The following is a 17,618-nucleotide window of genomic DNA, read 5'->3' on the forward strand; positions in this document are numbered from 1 at the left end:
GTAAAACACTGACAATGCACTTATGATTTATATACAAAAGTTATTGTTTGTACATATTTTCATACTTTTATAATCGTATAAGATCGCATGTTTTATGATAGTGCGTCTATCGTGGTTATGATGTGAGAATGAGTTGCTGCCTTTACTTTCTATCATGAATTATTCAACAGTAATTATACTTTTATAGAGAGAGAGTATTTTTATATCTTAATAAAAATTGCATCCATCAAAAAAAGAAAGTAAATTCTGTGTGTCTGTATACGATTGCAGTCTCACAACCTAGTGAAATCAATACCTATCAATGCACTTTTGGGTTTATAGGCTACTTTACATAGACAGCAGTTTATTAGATTATGGACTTAAACCAAAACCAAACTTATTAATGGACTTAACCTAACTTCCTAAGGATATTTGCAATTATATGTTTCCTGAAGTGGGAGAGAAGCGAATGTCCTGCTGGGCGTAGACTCTAGAGTATGTACTTGTAGTTTCATGATAACGAAGTTTAGTCTCTGCAGCCAGTTTCAGCCTCGCGCATGCGCAGTAGCGTCGGAGGGTATTTAAGTATGGGGTGAAGATTCCAGCAGCGCCACAAACACACACGGTTCTTCTTCTCCTCATGATCAGTGTGTGTGTGTGTGAGAAAGTTAGGCATCATGATGAGCTGGGCCATCGGCACTCTGGCTGTCGGGATCGCCACTCTTCTGCTCGTCCAGAGGAAGTTTTACCCGTACTTTTGGGAAGACGTGCTGTATTACGCGAGGGTTCGGCGCGTGGGGAAGGCGATGATGGCGAGGATGAAGCGCGGAGTTGTCACATATCTCCAGTGCTTTGAGCTTCAAGCCAGAAACATCCCTCAGAAACCGTTCATCGTGTTCGAGGATCAGATCCTCTCGTACAGGGACGCAGATGTGCGCAGTAACAGATTCGCGGACGTGCTGAGGTCTCACTGCGGGCTGAAACACGGGGATATCGTGGCGCTCCTCATGAACAACGAGCCGGACTTCATCTGCGTCTGGTTCGGGCTCTGTAAGCTTGGCTGTGAGGTCGCGTTTCTCAACTTTAACATCAAATCTCAGTCTCTGCAGCACTGTCTGCACAGCTGTGGCGCTAAAGCGCTCGTCGTCGGCTCAGGTAAGCGACGCGACGCTCGGGTATAACGTTAAGCAACTCAACTGACGGTAAAGGTAGCTCAGAGTCAGCACCATATGTTATTATCACGCTATATAGCCTAACTGCAATAAATAGAGACCTTTCCCCCTCAGTCGTTGCCTTATGTCACTGGACTTCTTCCCATCAAGCTGAAGTGAAGATGAACATGCCTGATCCTGTCGTAGAAGCACAGAGTTGCTTTACTACAGCTCTTATGTCATGCTAGCCTTCATGCTAGTTGTTTTGGTTGCTTATTTTGTATTGTTTGATTTAAAACAATTTACAAACAACAAGAAAAGTTTGACCAAAGAAATCCATGTTTTGACAAAGCAAAGCCTGACTGAACATTGTTAAAAAACAAAACAAACCCAAACAAACAAACAAACTGAAGGCTGTTTAGGCTGGTATTGATAAATTTTTTTCAGTTTCCCTTTCAAAAGAAATCTGGCGTCTGAAAACCAAACTGAAAACTAGGCTGAATTATTCTGTGGTTGTTGGAGTATTGATGGACAGTTATTAGAAGGGACGACAAAACTAAAACAAATCCGGGTAGATTACTTACAAATTGTAATTAAGAACTTAATCCATTACATTACACATTTAAAGTAATATATATTATATATAAGTAAATATATAATATGTAATATATCTAACTACTTTTTGATTACTTTTAGTTTATTTTTGACATTTATCACATTGATTTTTTTAAATAGGATAATATTGTACCATATTAATATAAAAATACAAAGATAAAGATAAAGAAAATATATTCCATTCTTTATCAACGATGTGTGTATTAAATGTTACGTTTCGTCAGGGTTTTCCAGACTGGGGTTTGTGAGTTTAATGAAAATCATTTTAAAAATCTAAATAAAACACTCATTAAATATTATTTAAAAAAAAAAAAATTGTATTTGTTTACCTGCATGTTATGTGACCATTAACCGATATTGGAGAACCGTGAACTTCTTTTCTATTATTGGACTTTATTTAATTATTGACTTAATAACGTAAAATCTCAGTGGATACTTCAAGTAAATGTATTTGGTCAAAGACGTTCAGCTTGACACAAAATTTGGGGAATTGCATGTACATATGAAATGATGTAAATTCGTACATTTTAATTTGTGTGAAAGACAAAAGCCTTCCAAAGATGGTAATACATTGTTAAACGACTCACTGAGTGATAATTCAAATGATAATTAATGTGTTTGTCAGGAGTTGATTAGATATGCAATGTTGAGAGAACTCTTTTTAAAAGTGAAATGATTTCTGTAACTCCAGTGATCAAATGCTGTGTGGTTCTCAGTTTTCAATGATCGATGAGAATAACATATAATCATGTAATCAATAAAAAAGTAACTGTAGTCTGATTACGAGTATTTTAAAATGTAGTAAAATCTAATTACACATACTTAATTTTTGGAATCTGATTACGTAATCCAGATTACATGTAATCAGTTACCACCCAGGCCAGCACTGATTGTTATTATTATTATTATTATTATTATTATTATTGGATATGGCATGTTGTGGCTCAGTATTCAGTATTATGTCACATAATTATGACACATGCTCGCTGATCGATTCAATTTTAAGATGTTAATGTACTATAATTTGGTTTGTGTTGGTAATTAGTGAGAATATAAGCGCACAATAACTTCTGTACATATAACATATAGGGCTCTTTGCTCCTGCAGCCACATAATGTCCTGATCTTGTCCCGTGCTTGCAGACCTGATGGCGTCTCTGGAGGAGGTGCTGCTGACGCTGATGGACTCTGGGATAGATGTGTGTGTGGCAGCAGAGAGATCCTCACTGAAGAACATCAGGACTCTGCTGGACAAGCTGGACTCGGCCTCACCAGAGAAGCCTGTGCTCGACGCTCCTCCACCAAACCTCATGGCCAACTTCTTGTTCATCTTCACATCTGGCACTACAGGTGCAGTACACACAGAAAACACCAACAGCTGTTACTCTATAACAGTTCAGGATGGCAGCAGACACGTTTCTAGTTTCAAGCTGCTTCCTCTCTGCATGCCATGGTGCTGCTCCAGGTCCACCAGGCCTAGGCACTCATGGACATGCACAAGGGTAGTCCAGACTGTGAGCTCATGGGTGAGTTCCGCACCGCAACCGACCTCGCCCTCTGGGGCACGAAGTTCGCCCCCGGGCAGAGGATCTCTTTTCTCGGTATGGATCTGGACTCGGTCCACCAGTCAATCACGCCTCACAGAGGAACGTGTTCAATCTGTGCTGAACTGCTTGAATACTAGGGGTGGTTAATCTGTCTGATTTCCCGATTCGATTACAGTCGATTTTCGATTATTAACGATTCTCGATTAGCGATTATTGATTTTCCATTTCACAACAGTAAACGAAAATACACTACAAAGTGATTGCAGTATTAAAAAAAGTCAGCTGCTGAATTACTTAACTCTTTTATTGAGTAACAACAACTCAAAGCACTTTCTGTGTCGTGTAGTTATAACTTCAGAATTATTTGTATGTAGCTTATGTTCTGTAGAACACAGAAATGAATACATCACATTGTGTTGTGACTCATCAAGTTGAACTAAACAATAACAAATAAATGAAAGGCTTATTTCCTTTAGGAAGTAGATCAGAACCAACATACTGTAGAAATTGGACAATTTTCTTCTAGAAAGACAAGGTGTTCAGGTGGAGGAAGACTGCAGGTTGCAGTCGAAACATGTCAAGGTAAAGAAAAAGTTTTTTCTCCACCTGAACACCTTGTCTTTCTAGAAGAGAATTGTCCAATTTAATCATTAAGAAGACAAAATGAACATTTTTGAACAACTTACTGTAGCTTCAATTAGTAACATACAAAGCCACTCTTATACACAACTAAATAATAAAGAGTTATGACTTGAAATGTTTGCTGTATACTACAATCAAAAACAGCTTATACAAAAAAAGTGAATGAACATCTGCAGAGAGCACAGTCAAAATGTAACTTTTTGTGACTGAAATTGCACATATTGCAGTATAACGTACGTATAACAGATCGGTTTACACAGTGTACTGATGTGAAAACTAAACAATACAGAAAGCAGCTCTCATACAAAAATACTAAATAGGTAACAATGAAATTGCCAATTTTCCATACGTTAGCTTTTAACGAAGAAGGTGCCGTTCGAATTTGGCGCTCAGCCATCATGAGTCTGTTATGTGTGTGCGCGTCTCTGTTATGTGCACGCCACAGACTGTCCGCGCACTGCACGTCCTGGATACGTGCGCCATTCTTCCTCCAGTAGAGTTCCTCTTTTGCCAAACCCTGTTGAGTTCCTCCACACCCATCGGCAACGGACGTGGCGGAGCATCCGATGCCAGGCCTAACACTTGTATGCACTGGTGGAAACTGTGCTAGGCTGGGTCCATATGTTGTGATCCTTACGGCGATCCCATATGTGTATTTGTCCACGGTACGCCTCCCTGTGGCGAGCCCGTGTCTTTCCCTTGACAGAGCCTGCTCTGCCGTCTCTGACCGCTGCGTCTCTCCCCCCTGTTATAGGCTGGAGCCACCTCAGTGACATTCGAGATGTTGTATTACCCGGTAACGTCCATTCCATATGTGTAACCTCCACATGTATACCTCCCTACGGGCTGGATGTGGCTTCCCCAGCATCTTCCTTTCCTCCGAAAGGGCACGCTTTCCCAGTGTTGTCCAAGTCTGACTGAGTGGGACTTGCGGAACAGCAGTGACTTCCCCGGCCTAAGCCCTGTCCTATCTCCGCCTCAATAATGCAGGGGGGGAGCAGGAGGCTTTTGGTCTAGGCACTGGAAGGTGGCAGCACTAGTGGCGTTTTAGTAGGGCTCCCAATCAGTTGGTATGTCGACTACGCCGAACGTGACCGAACTGAAAGGGAACGTCTCGGTTATGCATGTAACCCTCGTTCCCTGAAGGAGGGAACAGAGACGTAGTCCCGTCGCCACTATTGAAAAACAATAGCGAAAAACAACTGATGCGTGCATCCACTTCCGTATTTATACCCGCGCTGCGGGGTGGAGCGTGCATTGGCTCGTTTTAACAATACTCGAAGATGGCAGGCTCCCTAAGCGTCTCCGTTCCCTCCTTCAGGGAACGAGGGTTACATGCGTAACCGAGACGTTTCACAGACAGTCTTCGATTAAGCCAGGATTAGGCCTTAGTTCAATTATGGCATTTAACCCTTGTACGTCCTTATGAACATTTTATTTATCATTTTGCCTATGTTAGAGATTCCAAATGCATACATTTTGTTTGTATTTTTATCAGAATTTTAATATTTCACAGCCATTTCCTTTAATAAAAATATTTTACACTAGGTACTAGGGGTATAACGATACCATATTGTCACGATTTGATACATATGACACTGAACTCACGATTCAATATTATTGCAATGTAAAAGACCTGGGTGTTATATTAGACTGCAACCTGTCTTTTGAAAATCATATTTCATATGTTACAAGAACAGCCTTTTTCCACCTTAGAAACATTGCTAAGCTACGTAACATGCTATCAGTTTCTGATGCAGAAAAGTTAGTTCATGCATTCATGACCTCGAGACTAGATTACTGTAATGCTTTATTAGCTGGTTGTCCTGCATCCTCAATAAACAAGATACAGTTAGTCCAAAATGCCGCCGCTAGAGTTCTAACTAGATCAAGAAAATATGATCATATAACACCGATTTTATCATCACTGCATTGGTTAGCTATAAAGTCCCGTATTAATTACAAGGTATTGCTACTGACTTATAAAGCCCTAAACGGCTTAGCTCCAGTCTATTTAACCGATCTTCTATCGCCCTATAATCGAATGAATGAAGGTTTATTCGGTTACTAAAACATATAAATATATGTACCGAAAATTCATTACAAACAAAGATGGTAACCGAAAAGGTGTAGGCTGAAGCCGTGGCTTATTACGCCTACCCTATTTACAAAACAACATCTACCCATCAAAATTTAAGCATAAACAATATACATGTATATACATACATACATACACACATAAATATATACATATATAGATATATACATACATATATACATTTTCATTGCTTGTGTTGTTTCAATTTATGCACAACAATTATACATAAACTTATATTAGACAATTTTTCTTAAGCATCCGTATATTTATTAAGAATTAAGGTTTTAAACTGTTTTTTAAATCCATCGCGCTCTTTAAGATCACTAAATTCGAGGCTTTTGGTCATACCTAGGATATCCAGATCCACCAAAGGAGGGAGAGCATTTTCACATTTAGCTCCAAAACTCTGGAATAGTCTTCCGGATACTGTTCGTTGCTCAGACTCGCTCTCCCAGTTTAAAACTAGATTAAAGACGCATCTCTTCAGCCAGGCATTCATATAATACTTTTAATCTTACAGTTAAATTCGACCTCTAGTTCATAAACGCCAGAGGAGAACTGGCCCCCGACTGAGCCTGGGTTCTCCCAAGGTTTTTTTTCTCCATTAGGTCACCTGATGGAGTTTTTCGGTTCCTTGCCACTGTTGCCTTTGGCTTGCTCAGTTGGGAATATTTGGGGATATTTAATTTAATTAATCAATCAACGATGCTATTGATCAGCATTACCAAACGTGGACATTCCACTAGAAACAAACATTGATGTACTGTTTTAATTTAATACTGTGAACCTGCTTTGATACAACCTATGTTGTGAAAAGCGCTATATAAATAAACTTGACTTGACTTGACTTGACAATACTCCAAGGCATATGATAAAAGGTTAACAAAAAATGTACTGTTGATTTAAATTGCTAAATTTAATATTACATTGTGTGTGTAAAAGAATAGGCTTGGACTTGGTGCTGAAACCCCAATTCACAGGACAATAGAGACGCCAGAATAAAAATATCCATGATTCTGAAGCTGAAAATACAGAATTATTTTAAGTGAATATGCTTGTTCTCTTTCACTGACTAGACATATTTATAATAATGTAGTCCACTTTTTACTGGTAACATAAGATATCTGGCATTATCAGGACCCACAAACATTCCCCCAGTGCATTATTATACATTATATTCAACATTATAGTAGTTTAATGTAGTACTGACACTAAAACATGCACAGTAATTTTTATTTTGGGTGAACTATACACAATACATATTGTCACTATCCATGATACATATTGTTGCATTTTTGTATTGCAATATATTGTTACACCCCTACTAGGTACACAAAATAGTTACACTCTTAGTACTTAGTTATATAATGTCCCCATTGAAACCCAATAAAACCAAAGAATCTGCAGTACCTGGAGGATTTTTCTAAAGAACTATGGGCAGCTTCACTATTCACAACAAAACAGGAACTCATGCACAGCTGTCAGAAGAACCAAAGGAACTCAATCAGAAAAAGGCTTTAGATCCTTCACTGTACATTAATGAACAGCAATTTCTACCAGACCAGTCATGTGGCAATGACTATTCTGTTCTACTCTACTCTACTCTACTCTACTCTACTCTATTCTGAGGTGTGGAGTGGTTGATTGTGAGCACATATGGAGTAGGTGATAATGTACACTACACGTCTGCCTAAACACGGGAATGTTTCAGTCTTTATTTTGCCCCAGGCTCGTCTGTTGCACTGACGGTCTCCTGATTTTCTCTGGTTCTCAGGACTGCCGAAAGCTGCTCGAATCAGTCACATCAAAGCTGTGATGTGTATGGCCTTCCTCCGCTTGTGTGGCGCTCGTGCCAGTGATAGAGTCTACCTGACGCTGCCACTCTACCACATGTCTGCGTCGCTGCTCGGCATCGGCGGATGCATCGAGTTAGGTATGAGCTCACTAACACAGGGACAAATCACAACTGTTTTTCTGCACATTATATGTGGCGTCTGTATGGCTTCCATATAAATATTGTTAGTGTAAGAAAGCAGTTGAATGTGAACAGTTCCTGCAAGTGTAATCCTTATCCTAACATGGAGCATTGTGTTTCAGGGGCGACGTGTGTTTTGAAGAGGAAGTTCTCTGCCAGCCAGTTTTGGAAGGACTGTCTGAAGTATGATGTTACTGTGTTTCAGTATATTGGAGAACTCTGTCGATATTTGGTCAATCAACCAAAGGTACAAAGTTTGTACTTCATGCTAAAATATGTACTGCATTTTTAGGGGTTTTGTTTCTAGTTGACATTGTTTTGTCAAAGACAACATTTCATTGTGTTGATGTAGATAACATTAAGATTTTGCTTTATTTGTTGACAGACTGCAGAGGAAGCGTCTCATAAAGTTCGCCTCGCTGCTGGAAGTGGACTTAGAGCTGATGTCTGGAAGGAGTTTGTCAGACGTTTTGGAAAAATCCAAATTCGTGAAGCTTATGGTTTGACGGAGGCCAGTATTGGCTTTGTTAATTACACAGATGAAATTGGACCAATTGGACGAGCCAGTTATTTTAATAAGGTCTGTTTTTTCCGATTTGAGGTTTACTAATCCAACTCTCCAGTAACATTGAGTTTGAGTGATGTGTAATAAATGACATTCAAAGATGAATTGCAGTTCATTCAGAAATATGAATGTAAGGTAGCTCTTTTCTTTGATTTATTCCAGCTCAGTCTGCCTTTTGAGTTTTTAAAATGTGATCCACAAACGTATGAGCCCATACGGACAGACTCAGGACACTGCATTAAAGTGAGTAAAGGTGAGGTCAGTATATTTTTAATTGTTATTATACTTCACATTTTAAGAGCAGACATACAGTGCTATGCATAAGTTTAGACACCCATGATAAAGTTGACTAAAAAGAGGAATAAAAAATCATCTTTTGGAAACTGAACTTAATGCCTTAATTAAAAAAATTAGGAAAAATCCAACCTTTAAGGACACCAATTTTCTTTGTGAATAAATAATGTATCGTAAATACATAAATGTTCTTCCTTAAAATACAGGGTGCATAAGTTAGTACACCCCTATGTTAAATTCCCATAGAGGCAGGCAGATTTTTATTTTTAAAGGCCAGTTACTTCATGGATCCAGGATACTATGCATCCTGATAAAGTTCCCTTGGCCTCTGGAGTTAAAATAGCCCCACATCATCACATAGCCTTCACCATACCTAGAGATTGGCATGGAGTACTTTCCATAAGATCATCTCTCAATGCAAATCAGCTATTAGGCTAACTGAAATAAAACCATGCCAATCTCTAGGTATGGTGAAGGGTGTGTGATGATGTGGGGCTATTTTAACTCCAGAGGCCAAGGGAACTTTATCAGGATGCATAGTATCCTGGATCCATAAAGTAACTGGCCTTTAAAAATAAAAATCTGCCTGCCTCTATGGGAATTTAACATAGGGGTGTCCAAACTTATGCACCCTGTATTTTAAGGAAGAACATTTATTTATTTACGATACATTACTCATTCACAAAGAAAATTGGTGTCCTTAAAGGTTGGATTTTTCCTAATTTTTTAAATTAAGGCATTAAGTTCAGTTTCCAAAAGATGATTTTTTATTCCTCTTTTTAGTCAACTTTAGCATGGGTGTCTAAACTTATGCATAGCACTGTATATTGACCATATCAATTATAAAACTGCTACGTGACCCTGAAACAGGATCACCTACGCTGGATCATTGGGATGGGAAAGTATCAAGAATGGTACCTTTATGTAAACTTATGTATGCTTTACCCGACAGTGTCATGTTTTTGCTGTTGGAAAACATATTATATATACAGGGCTTGACATTAACACCCGCCAAATGACACATTTGACATAACAAATGTGTGTGTATTTCTGCAGTGGTGTGGTGGGTTGAATTTTATATATAATGTATATATTTTTCAATTGTAGGCTTTTAAAAAGGCATCTGAAATATTAAACTAAGTGCAATGTTTTAATCTCATAAATATACATTTTTGGATACATGGGTACTGAAATATCTGAAACGTTCCAGTTCTCATTTTCCGCAGAATAGATACACTATATTAGCAGTGTTTTCTTGCGCTCTCATCTCTCCGACAGCGAGTTACACACAAACCCGCCTCCACTCACTCACTCAGTCGTTTCGTTTGCTCCAGAATATTGTTGCTGTTACAGGACTTGAATTTTGGTGTGGGATTGCGCGTATTACTCATTCCCCCAGATTTTGTGCTCACACATAAAGCCGCCTCTCAGTACTAAATTTAGTTCTTGTTCGCGGCTTTTGTGCTTAAACCGTAAAATACACACAAAATAATGTCAAAATACCGGTCGAGTATTCATGTACACAGTCAGTCCGTGCGTCAGGTCTTAAAGTGACCGCAGCCTAATAAACCTGCTTCCAAATTATGAGATAATATTAAAAATATCAGTAACACTTTATTTTACAATGTCCTTGTTAAATGTTACATGTACTTACCATAGTAATAACAGTAAATTATGCACATTTATATGCAAATAACCAAACCCTAATCTAACCCTAGAGTAAGTACATGTAGTTAATTAATATTACTCAGTACTTAAATATATAATTATACTGTAACAATGACACCTTAAAATAAAGTGTTACCAAAATATCTATATGGCAGTTTTTCCCATGGTATCAGTCAAAATCGTGGCCAGTGAAAATGCTGAGTGGCTAATAACTTTGAAAAATCACTAGCCACAGTGGTTGGTGAGCAAAAAAAGTTAATGTCAAGCCCTGATTTTATAGATTTTATATTATATATGAGGAAAACTCATACAAAAAGTTCCAAAAATAAAGTAAAGTCTGATCTGTTTAGAGTGTGTAAGCAGCATGTGATCCTCAGGCCAGACTCGTGTGTTTTCAGGGGAAGCAGGGTTACTGGTGGCTCCAGTGATGTTCACCAACCCTTTCCTGGGCTACGCCGGTGATAAAGCCATGTCTGAGAGGAAGCTGCTGCGGGACGTCTTCAAGACGGGAGACGTGTATTTCAACACAGGAGATCTGATGCTTCAGGACCACAGAGACTTTGTCTACTTCAAAGACAGGATTGGAGACACGTTCAGGTCTTTAGTTCACTGTTTTTTCCCTCATGCTTGCAAATGTGGCTATAATTTTGGGAATCTTTGCATTTAATTCTGGCTTGTAGCTGCAAGAGGTCACCAGTCTAGGATTCTGTATGAATATTTCTAAACCCTTCAGGGCTCTGGCAGAGGGTCTGGCCAAGACTAACTTGGTGGGACTTCTGAAGATCTGCCCAAAAGCACAACCTTCATGCAGTAAAATCACAAACACAGGGCATTTCCTTCCGGCTCGTCCTTTGGGATTTCCTCTCTGAGCAGAGCGCTCTTACATTGACTGAACTTTTGACACACGTATATAAGAATATACACAACAGATGGAGACTACATTTACATCTATTATGAGAAAATGAGAAACGTCACAAATAGGGGTTGGGAGAAAAAATCGATTCTTAGATGCATCGCGATGCGGACGTGGACGATTCTGAATCGATTCACAAATGTAAAAAAATCGATTCTCTAAAAATGTTTTTTTTTTTTTTTTCTAATAACGTAATATTGACGGAACGCAAAAGGCGGAACTCTAAGTGGACGTGCAGTGCGCGTGCAGTCTGTGGCGCGCACATAACAGACTCATGATGGCTGAGCGCCAAATTCGAACGGCACCCTCTTCGTTAAAAGCTAACGTATGGAAAATTGGCAATTTCATTGTTACCTATTTAGTATTTTTTTTGTATGAGACCTGCCTTCAGTATTTAGTTTTCTCATCAATATACTGTAAACCGATCTGTTATACGTAGGTTATTCTGCCCTGCAATATGTGCAATGCCAGTCACAAAAAGTTAAATTTTAACTGTGCTCTCTGCAGATGTTCATTCACTTTTTTTGTATAAGCTGTTTTTGATTGTAGTATACAGCAAACATTTCAAGTCATAACTCTTTATTATTTAGTTGTGTATAAGAGCGGCTTTGTATATTACTAATTATTCACAATATGCGTAAGTCCACAAGCATTATATGAGAGCTGCCGGTACATAATTCTATATTTTTGAACAAAAACTGCTACAGCAAAATGTTTTTTTGTCTGAAGGATTATATTGCTCATTGGAAATAACAAGAGGATGTTGGTTAGAAGTCTATTATTAAATGCTAGAGATTCAGAATATGCTGAAGTTTGTATTAATTTACTACAAGTACGCTGCTAGTACAGGCACACATTTATTTTCCTGTTGGTTCTTTGCAATGTTCAAATCACTTCCATTTGTTTTATTAATAAAATTAATATAGGAAGATGCAAGTAAGTTCGTTATGGGTCATCATAAATACTTTGCTTTAAAAGTACCAAGTAAGTAAAAAAAAAAAAAAAAATCGTTAATAATCGATAATCGTTACCCTCTGAATCGTAATCGAATCGAATCGTGAGGTGCCTAGAGATTCCCACCCCTAGTCACAAACAAGCCAGTTGTCATAAGAGCCAAACTAATGCCAGTGTAAAGCAGAAAAGAAGAGAGTTCTGCTAGGTTTCTTCATTTATGGTTGTGGGTTAGTGAAGTCTTCAGCTGATTCTTGAAGTTTGATGGTCTCAGCCCTTTTCTTCTCACAGAACTCAAAGAGCAAAATATAATAGAGTAATTCCTCATTGTGTATAGGCGAAATTACTCCAGTACAGGAAGGAATATGATTGACTGTTCTCACAATATGAATGATCTGTGGTCCTGTTTTAAATTCTTGGCTCGTTTTTCCATCCATCTGTCCATCTGAAAAAAAGAGGATTCTTTATTTGTCTGTTTGGAACTGTGTGAAATATGAACTCAAATGACTGCTAGGATCATGGTCCATTTGCTCTGTTCTTAAGGGCTGTCCACACTCACAATGATAAATATAAAGATAACTATATATTAGCGTCCACACCAGCGGACAATACCGTTGTGTTTATTCTAAGCGCATGCTGCAGTTTTATCATCTGCTGCTTTAAATGCTCGAGCTCTTTAAAGCAGGACCGATTTTGATTGGATTTATCGCTCATCAGCTGGAAAAGAAATTGTACTGAAAGTGATTCAAATGATGTAGTTTCCCTGTGCCATTATAGTTATTCTTATATTCAAAACAAGTTTTAGAACTGTAACTTTATCATTATTGTTATAGTTATCGTCCTTGGTGTGAACGGGCCTTTCACTTTCACATCCTCGTGTTTTTTTTACACCCTGACCATGTCATGGATCATGTTCTTGGTTGGTTTGCAGGTGGAAAGGAGAAAACGTGTCTACCACTGAGGTGTCTGAAGTGCTGGGCGGTCTGGACTTCCTTCTGGACGTCAGTGTGTACGGGGTCACTGTACCAGGTGACGATCATCTCAGACTAACAGGGGTTGTTCTGTAGTGTTTACTTTGCTTGTATTTATTAAATCATGTTTTAAATGATTGTTAAATAAACTTTGACTTTAGAAGCACTCGTTACATTTGACAAGATTCCAGTGTTTGAAGTGAGAAGGACAGTGGTTTCATCTAACAGTGTTGTGTCACTGGAGCTCGTGTGAATGGAGTCTGGTGTTCCTGCAGGATACGAGGGTCGAGTGGGAATGGCTGCTGTTGTCCTGAAGGATGATCATGAGTTGGATGGAGAGAGACTCTACGGTCATCTGGTCCACACACTCCCTCCGTACGCATGGCCCTGGTTTCTGAGAGTTCAGGTATCTCTCGCTCTCTCTCTCTCTCCTGCTTTTACCTGTGCTGTTTGTCTGAACCTTCATGATTATTATATTTTCTCATCAGTGGTTGAAGCAGAAGTTGACGTCAGGCCACTCAAGTCAAGTCAAATTTATTTATATAGTGATTTTCACAATACACACAGTTTCAAAGCAGCTTTTCTGAAAATCATGATGTTAATGTTTATAATATGTTATTATCTTCGAGTCTTATAGTTGCATTTCACAGATTAGAGCTGGCTGATAATATAGTTTACATTTTGTGATTTACAAGCAATCAAGCAGTTGAAATTTGCTTTATTTGCTGTATACGTCACCGTATAGGAGTATGCAGAATTTTGAAATTGTTTCCATTTGGTATAAACATGAATCTTAAAGTCTTCTGTGACCATTTATGGTCAGAAAATGCATTTAGCGTTGACCACTTGTAATTTGATCACCAAAAGCGTCTAACACCAGGATGGACACAGGACAAGGGACACTTCGGTTTTTAGCACGGAGGACGTCTATCTACTTATATTGACTGTATTAAACTGGGATATGCAAGGAATAATTGAGTTTTTTCTTTTTAAGTTAATACACAGCTCAATTAATGCACCCACTCAACAGTGCAATCATTTTCAATAACTCTGCTGTCAGGGCTCCGTTTTACCACAGTTAGCATGTCATAACCCATTTTTAGGTTATTATCTCTAAAACATTCTTCAGCCACTGATTCAGCATCTTGCTTATAAACAGCTGACATTATTCTGGAAGAGTCACCCAGCCAGAGTCATTTCTTTGACATTTTACATTGTCATTCAGCTATTAAAAAGTAATCAGGAACCTTTGGCTGTCAACTAATCAGGATCAAGCAGTGCTGTGGTGAAGTGCAACGTACTGTGAGCTTATTAATGGATAGTTTATGCTTTTGTTGAAGCAGTCGGTCTGGATTATTTCAATTTATTTTTTAAATCGTGTTTAACAGCTGATTTCCTGGTGAAAAACTTCTGCAAAGAAATCTCCACTGATCAGAGAATCGAAACAAACAAATAGTGCAACAGTTCGGTTCAGGAAGTAAAACCGATAACTTCTAAGCCTTTAAAGACAGACCTGTTTTGAGCTTCATGGTTGTCAATTGAAGGTGCATGTATTTGTTTAAGATGTTTTATATACTGTATATAAAAAAATACTGTCACGAAGCACCGCAAATTACTTAATCCATATACGTCCCTACGCTCTCAAAAAATTAAATGTTTGTATGTACATGCATGTTGTGTAATATCAAATATTGTTTCTATAGATATATTCAACTTTAAATAAATAGTTGTATATTTCTGCATCGTTTTTAATTTGATTTTGTTGTTCCCAATGCTTCATGGGATTGTAGTTCTTAACCTCAAAGGTAACTTTTTTAACACACTTTTTTGCTTCAAAAAAAAAACTTGGTAATGTTGTGATTCAGCTCGTACTGATTGGCTTGGTATCGAAGACTTTCTTTTTTTAAATCCCTATGGGAAAGACTGATTGGAAGAAATACTTCTGGAAAAAGTGGACTGGCCCTAATGCACTACAGTATAAGAGCATCTTTAACAACGACATACAGTGGTGTGAAAAAGTGTTTGCCCCCTTGGTAAATATGATCAAATATGGCTGTAAAAAATAAATCTGCATTTTTAATATAGGAATAGACTCAGAGCTGTTATCTTGGAAAAAAGAGGTTGCAAAAAGTATTTAATAAAAGGGGGCAAACATTTTTTCCCAACGTGTTTTGGAGAAAAACATTTATTTCATAATGTGATTTTCCCCCCACTTTCAATTATTTTACTTCAATGAAAGGTTAGATTTTTGCACATTTTTTGAATGAAATATCAAAATATCAAAAGGATTAAAAATGCAGATTTATTTTTTACAGCCACATTTGATCGTATTTACCAAGGGGGCAAACACTTTTTCACACCACTGTACATCAGCAAATCCAATTCTGAGATGTCACGATGTAATTTGAGTTCACTGGAATAGCGCTCTTCACAGAAGCAATGGATCCAAATCTGTGTTGTAAGAACAGAATAGTGCAGCACTGAGTGATGTGCGACTCATGTTCCTGGAAGAAACCGCACCCTGCATGTGTGCTTTTACACATTCATCCATTGCCTTGAGTCTTTATGTGCTTTTCCTGCTTTTGTCCTGCAGACTTCCTTAGACATGACGGACACGTTCAAGCAGCAGAAGGGAAGACTGGTCCAGCAGGGCTTCAGTCCCGACACAGTCCAGCAGCCGCTCTACCTCCTAGACGCTTCGCAGAAAACCTACACCCCCCTCACTGCACACACATATCAACACATCGTATCAGGCCAGAAGAGACTGTAGATGCATTGTGGGAAATGCAGTGGCCCGTGAAACGATGCGTTTGGAACACATCCACATCACTAGATGACATGTTTCTGGAAGTGGATTTACTAAATCCACAGAGGCAGAACAGCAGTCAGCCTTTATGAAGTGTTTGTGAGTTTTTAGTGTTCTAGTTATAAACCAGTAGGTGTCTATTGGGTACCGAGCCCAGATATACTGGAAAGATTTTGTTTGGATTTATTAACATCAATAATGAAAACAAATTACTACTATAATCAGTTACAAGCCGAGTGAAGTGGTTAGAAAGTATTGTTCACTTGTCTTATTAACAGTAAAGCACAAAAAAGGGTTTTACGTATATTAATGTATAATAATATAACATCAGTTTATGAGTATTATCTGCTCTTGTTCTGTTTCAAACACATGTCTGATATGTTTGTTACAGCAGGACTTCTATTAATGGATTCTATGAATTGGTTTTATAATCTCAATAAACAAGCTAAAATTGTGCCTTTTCATTTATATGCAACAATGTAAATAATTCAATGAAATGTAATTGGACAGTATATGATTATTTTATTGTATTTGTAGCTTTAAACCTGTCCCACCTTCCAGTTCAAGGCCAGGTTATACTGTCTGTCTGTTGTTTGATTGTAGTGCTGGACACTGGAAAACCTCATGGATTGTTCTGGCATGTGTGACAAAGTGTAATTTGTTATTAATTTGTTAGCATCTCACTTACATAATAATAAAATTAACTTTTTTTTATCGTTCACTTGCTTAGATTTAATAAAGTTGGCATGATTTCTGTTTCCATGCTGCTATACGAAACTCTTAGATCATGATGATTGGATGTGATCATCCAATAAACAGCGAAATCAGTTAATTTACTATTTTCAAACTTGCAAAGACTGTTAACCACAAGGGGGCAGTGGTAACCTTACACATCGTGTTCAAATGTTGCAAACAGGAATGTGATATTTACGGTGGCCCAGTAGTGCACAACACAACGAAATTTAAAAAGCAAACATAAGTTCACAACACAACGAAATGAATCCACAACACAACGAAATGAATCCACAACACAACGGAAACAAGCCACAACACAACGGAAAATCTACAACACAACGAAATAAAGCCACAACACAACGGAAATGCTCCCGACCACTATAGGGCTCTCGGAGCCCGGTAAAGTTAGTTTTCCTTGCCATTGTTCTACAGAGTCAGCAGTCTTAATATATCAATACCACGATTAGTTTTAACAGTGTATATCGACATAAAATATTACTTCAAAATAACCTACATGAATTATAGTTGTGTATTTATACTCGAGAATGCTTGGACGCGCTACCACAGCGCATGATCCATAAGGGAACGTCTGGCAATTCCTCCAAGTGGTTAAAATGTATAATTTATAATATAATTTGATAAATAAAAATAAAAAAACATTTGGTGAAATAGGGAGGTATTGGCACAATTCCACCTGTAATAAGTCAGC

The 17,618-nt window shown here is 38.1% G+C and overlaps 1 protein-coding gene across 1 annotated transcript; it reads left to right on the plus strand.

Annotated features, from left to right (window-relative positions):
- The first annotated feature begins 536 nt into the window (after positions 1 to 536).
- LOC307152136 (long-chain fatty acid transport protein 6) lies at positions 537 to 16,895 on the plus strand. The gene is made up of 10 exons (XM_079860544.1): positions 537 to 1,134; positions 2,888 to 3,094; positions 7,806 to 7,964; positions 8,129 to 8,253; positions 8,392 to 8,586; positions 8,734 to 8,824; positions 10,932 to 11,130; positions 13,329 to 13,426; positions 13,644 to 13,774; positions 15,962 to 16,895. The coding sequence occupies exons 1-10, from the start codon at positions 657 to 659 to the stop codon at positions 16,136 to 16,138; spliced, it is 1,860 nt and encodes a 619-aa protein (XP_079716670.1). The 5' UTR covers positions 537 to 656; the 3' UTR covers positions 16,139 to 16,895.
- The last annotated feature ends 723 nt before the right edge of the window (positions 16,896 to 17,618 follow it).

This window comes from Squalius cephalus (assembly GCF_949319135.1).
Source record: "Squalius cephalus genome assembly, chromosome: 24".
Classification (NCBI taxonomy): Eukaryota; Metazoa; Chordata; class Actinopteri; order Cypriniformes; family Leuciscidae; genus Squalius; species Squalius cephalus.

Bases quoted from the DNA above. Each gene is read 5' to 3' on its own strand.
- LOC307152136 (XM_079860544.1), top strand. From the start codon at position 657: ATGATGAGCTGGGCCATCGGCACTCTGGCTGTCGGGATCGCCACTCTT. The intron at 1,135-2,887 runs GTAAGCGACGCG...CCGTGCTTGCAG, and splicing joins AGCGCTCGTCGTCGGCTCAG to ACCTGATGGCGTCTCTGGAG. The intron at 8,825-10,931 runs GTGAGGTCAGTA...GTGTGTTTTCAG, and splicing joins CTGCATTAAAGTGAGTAAAG to GGGAAGCAGGGTTACTGGTG.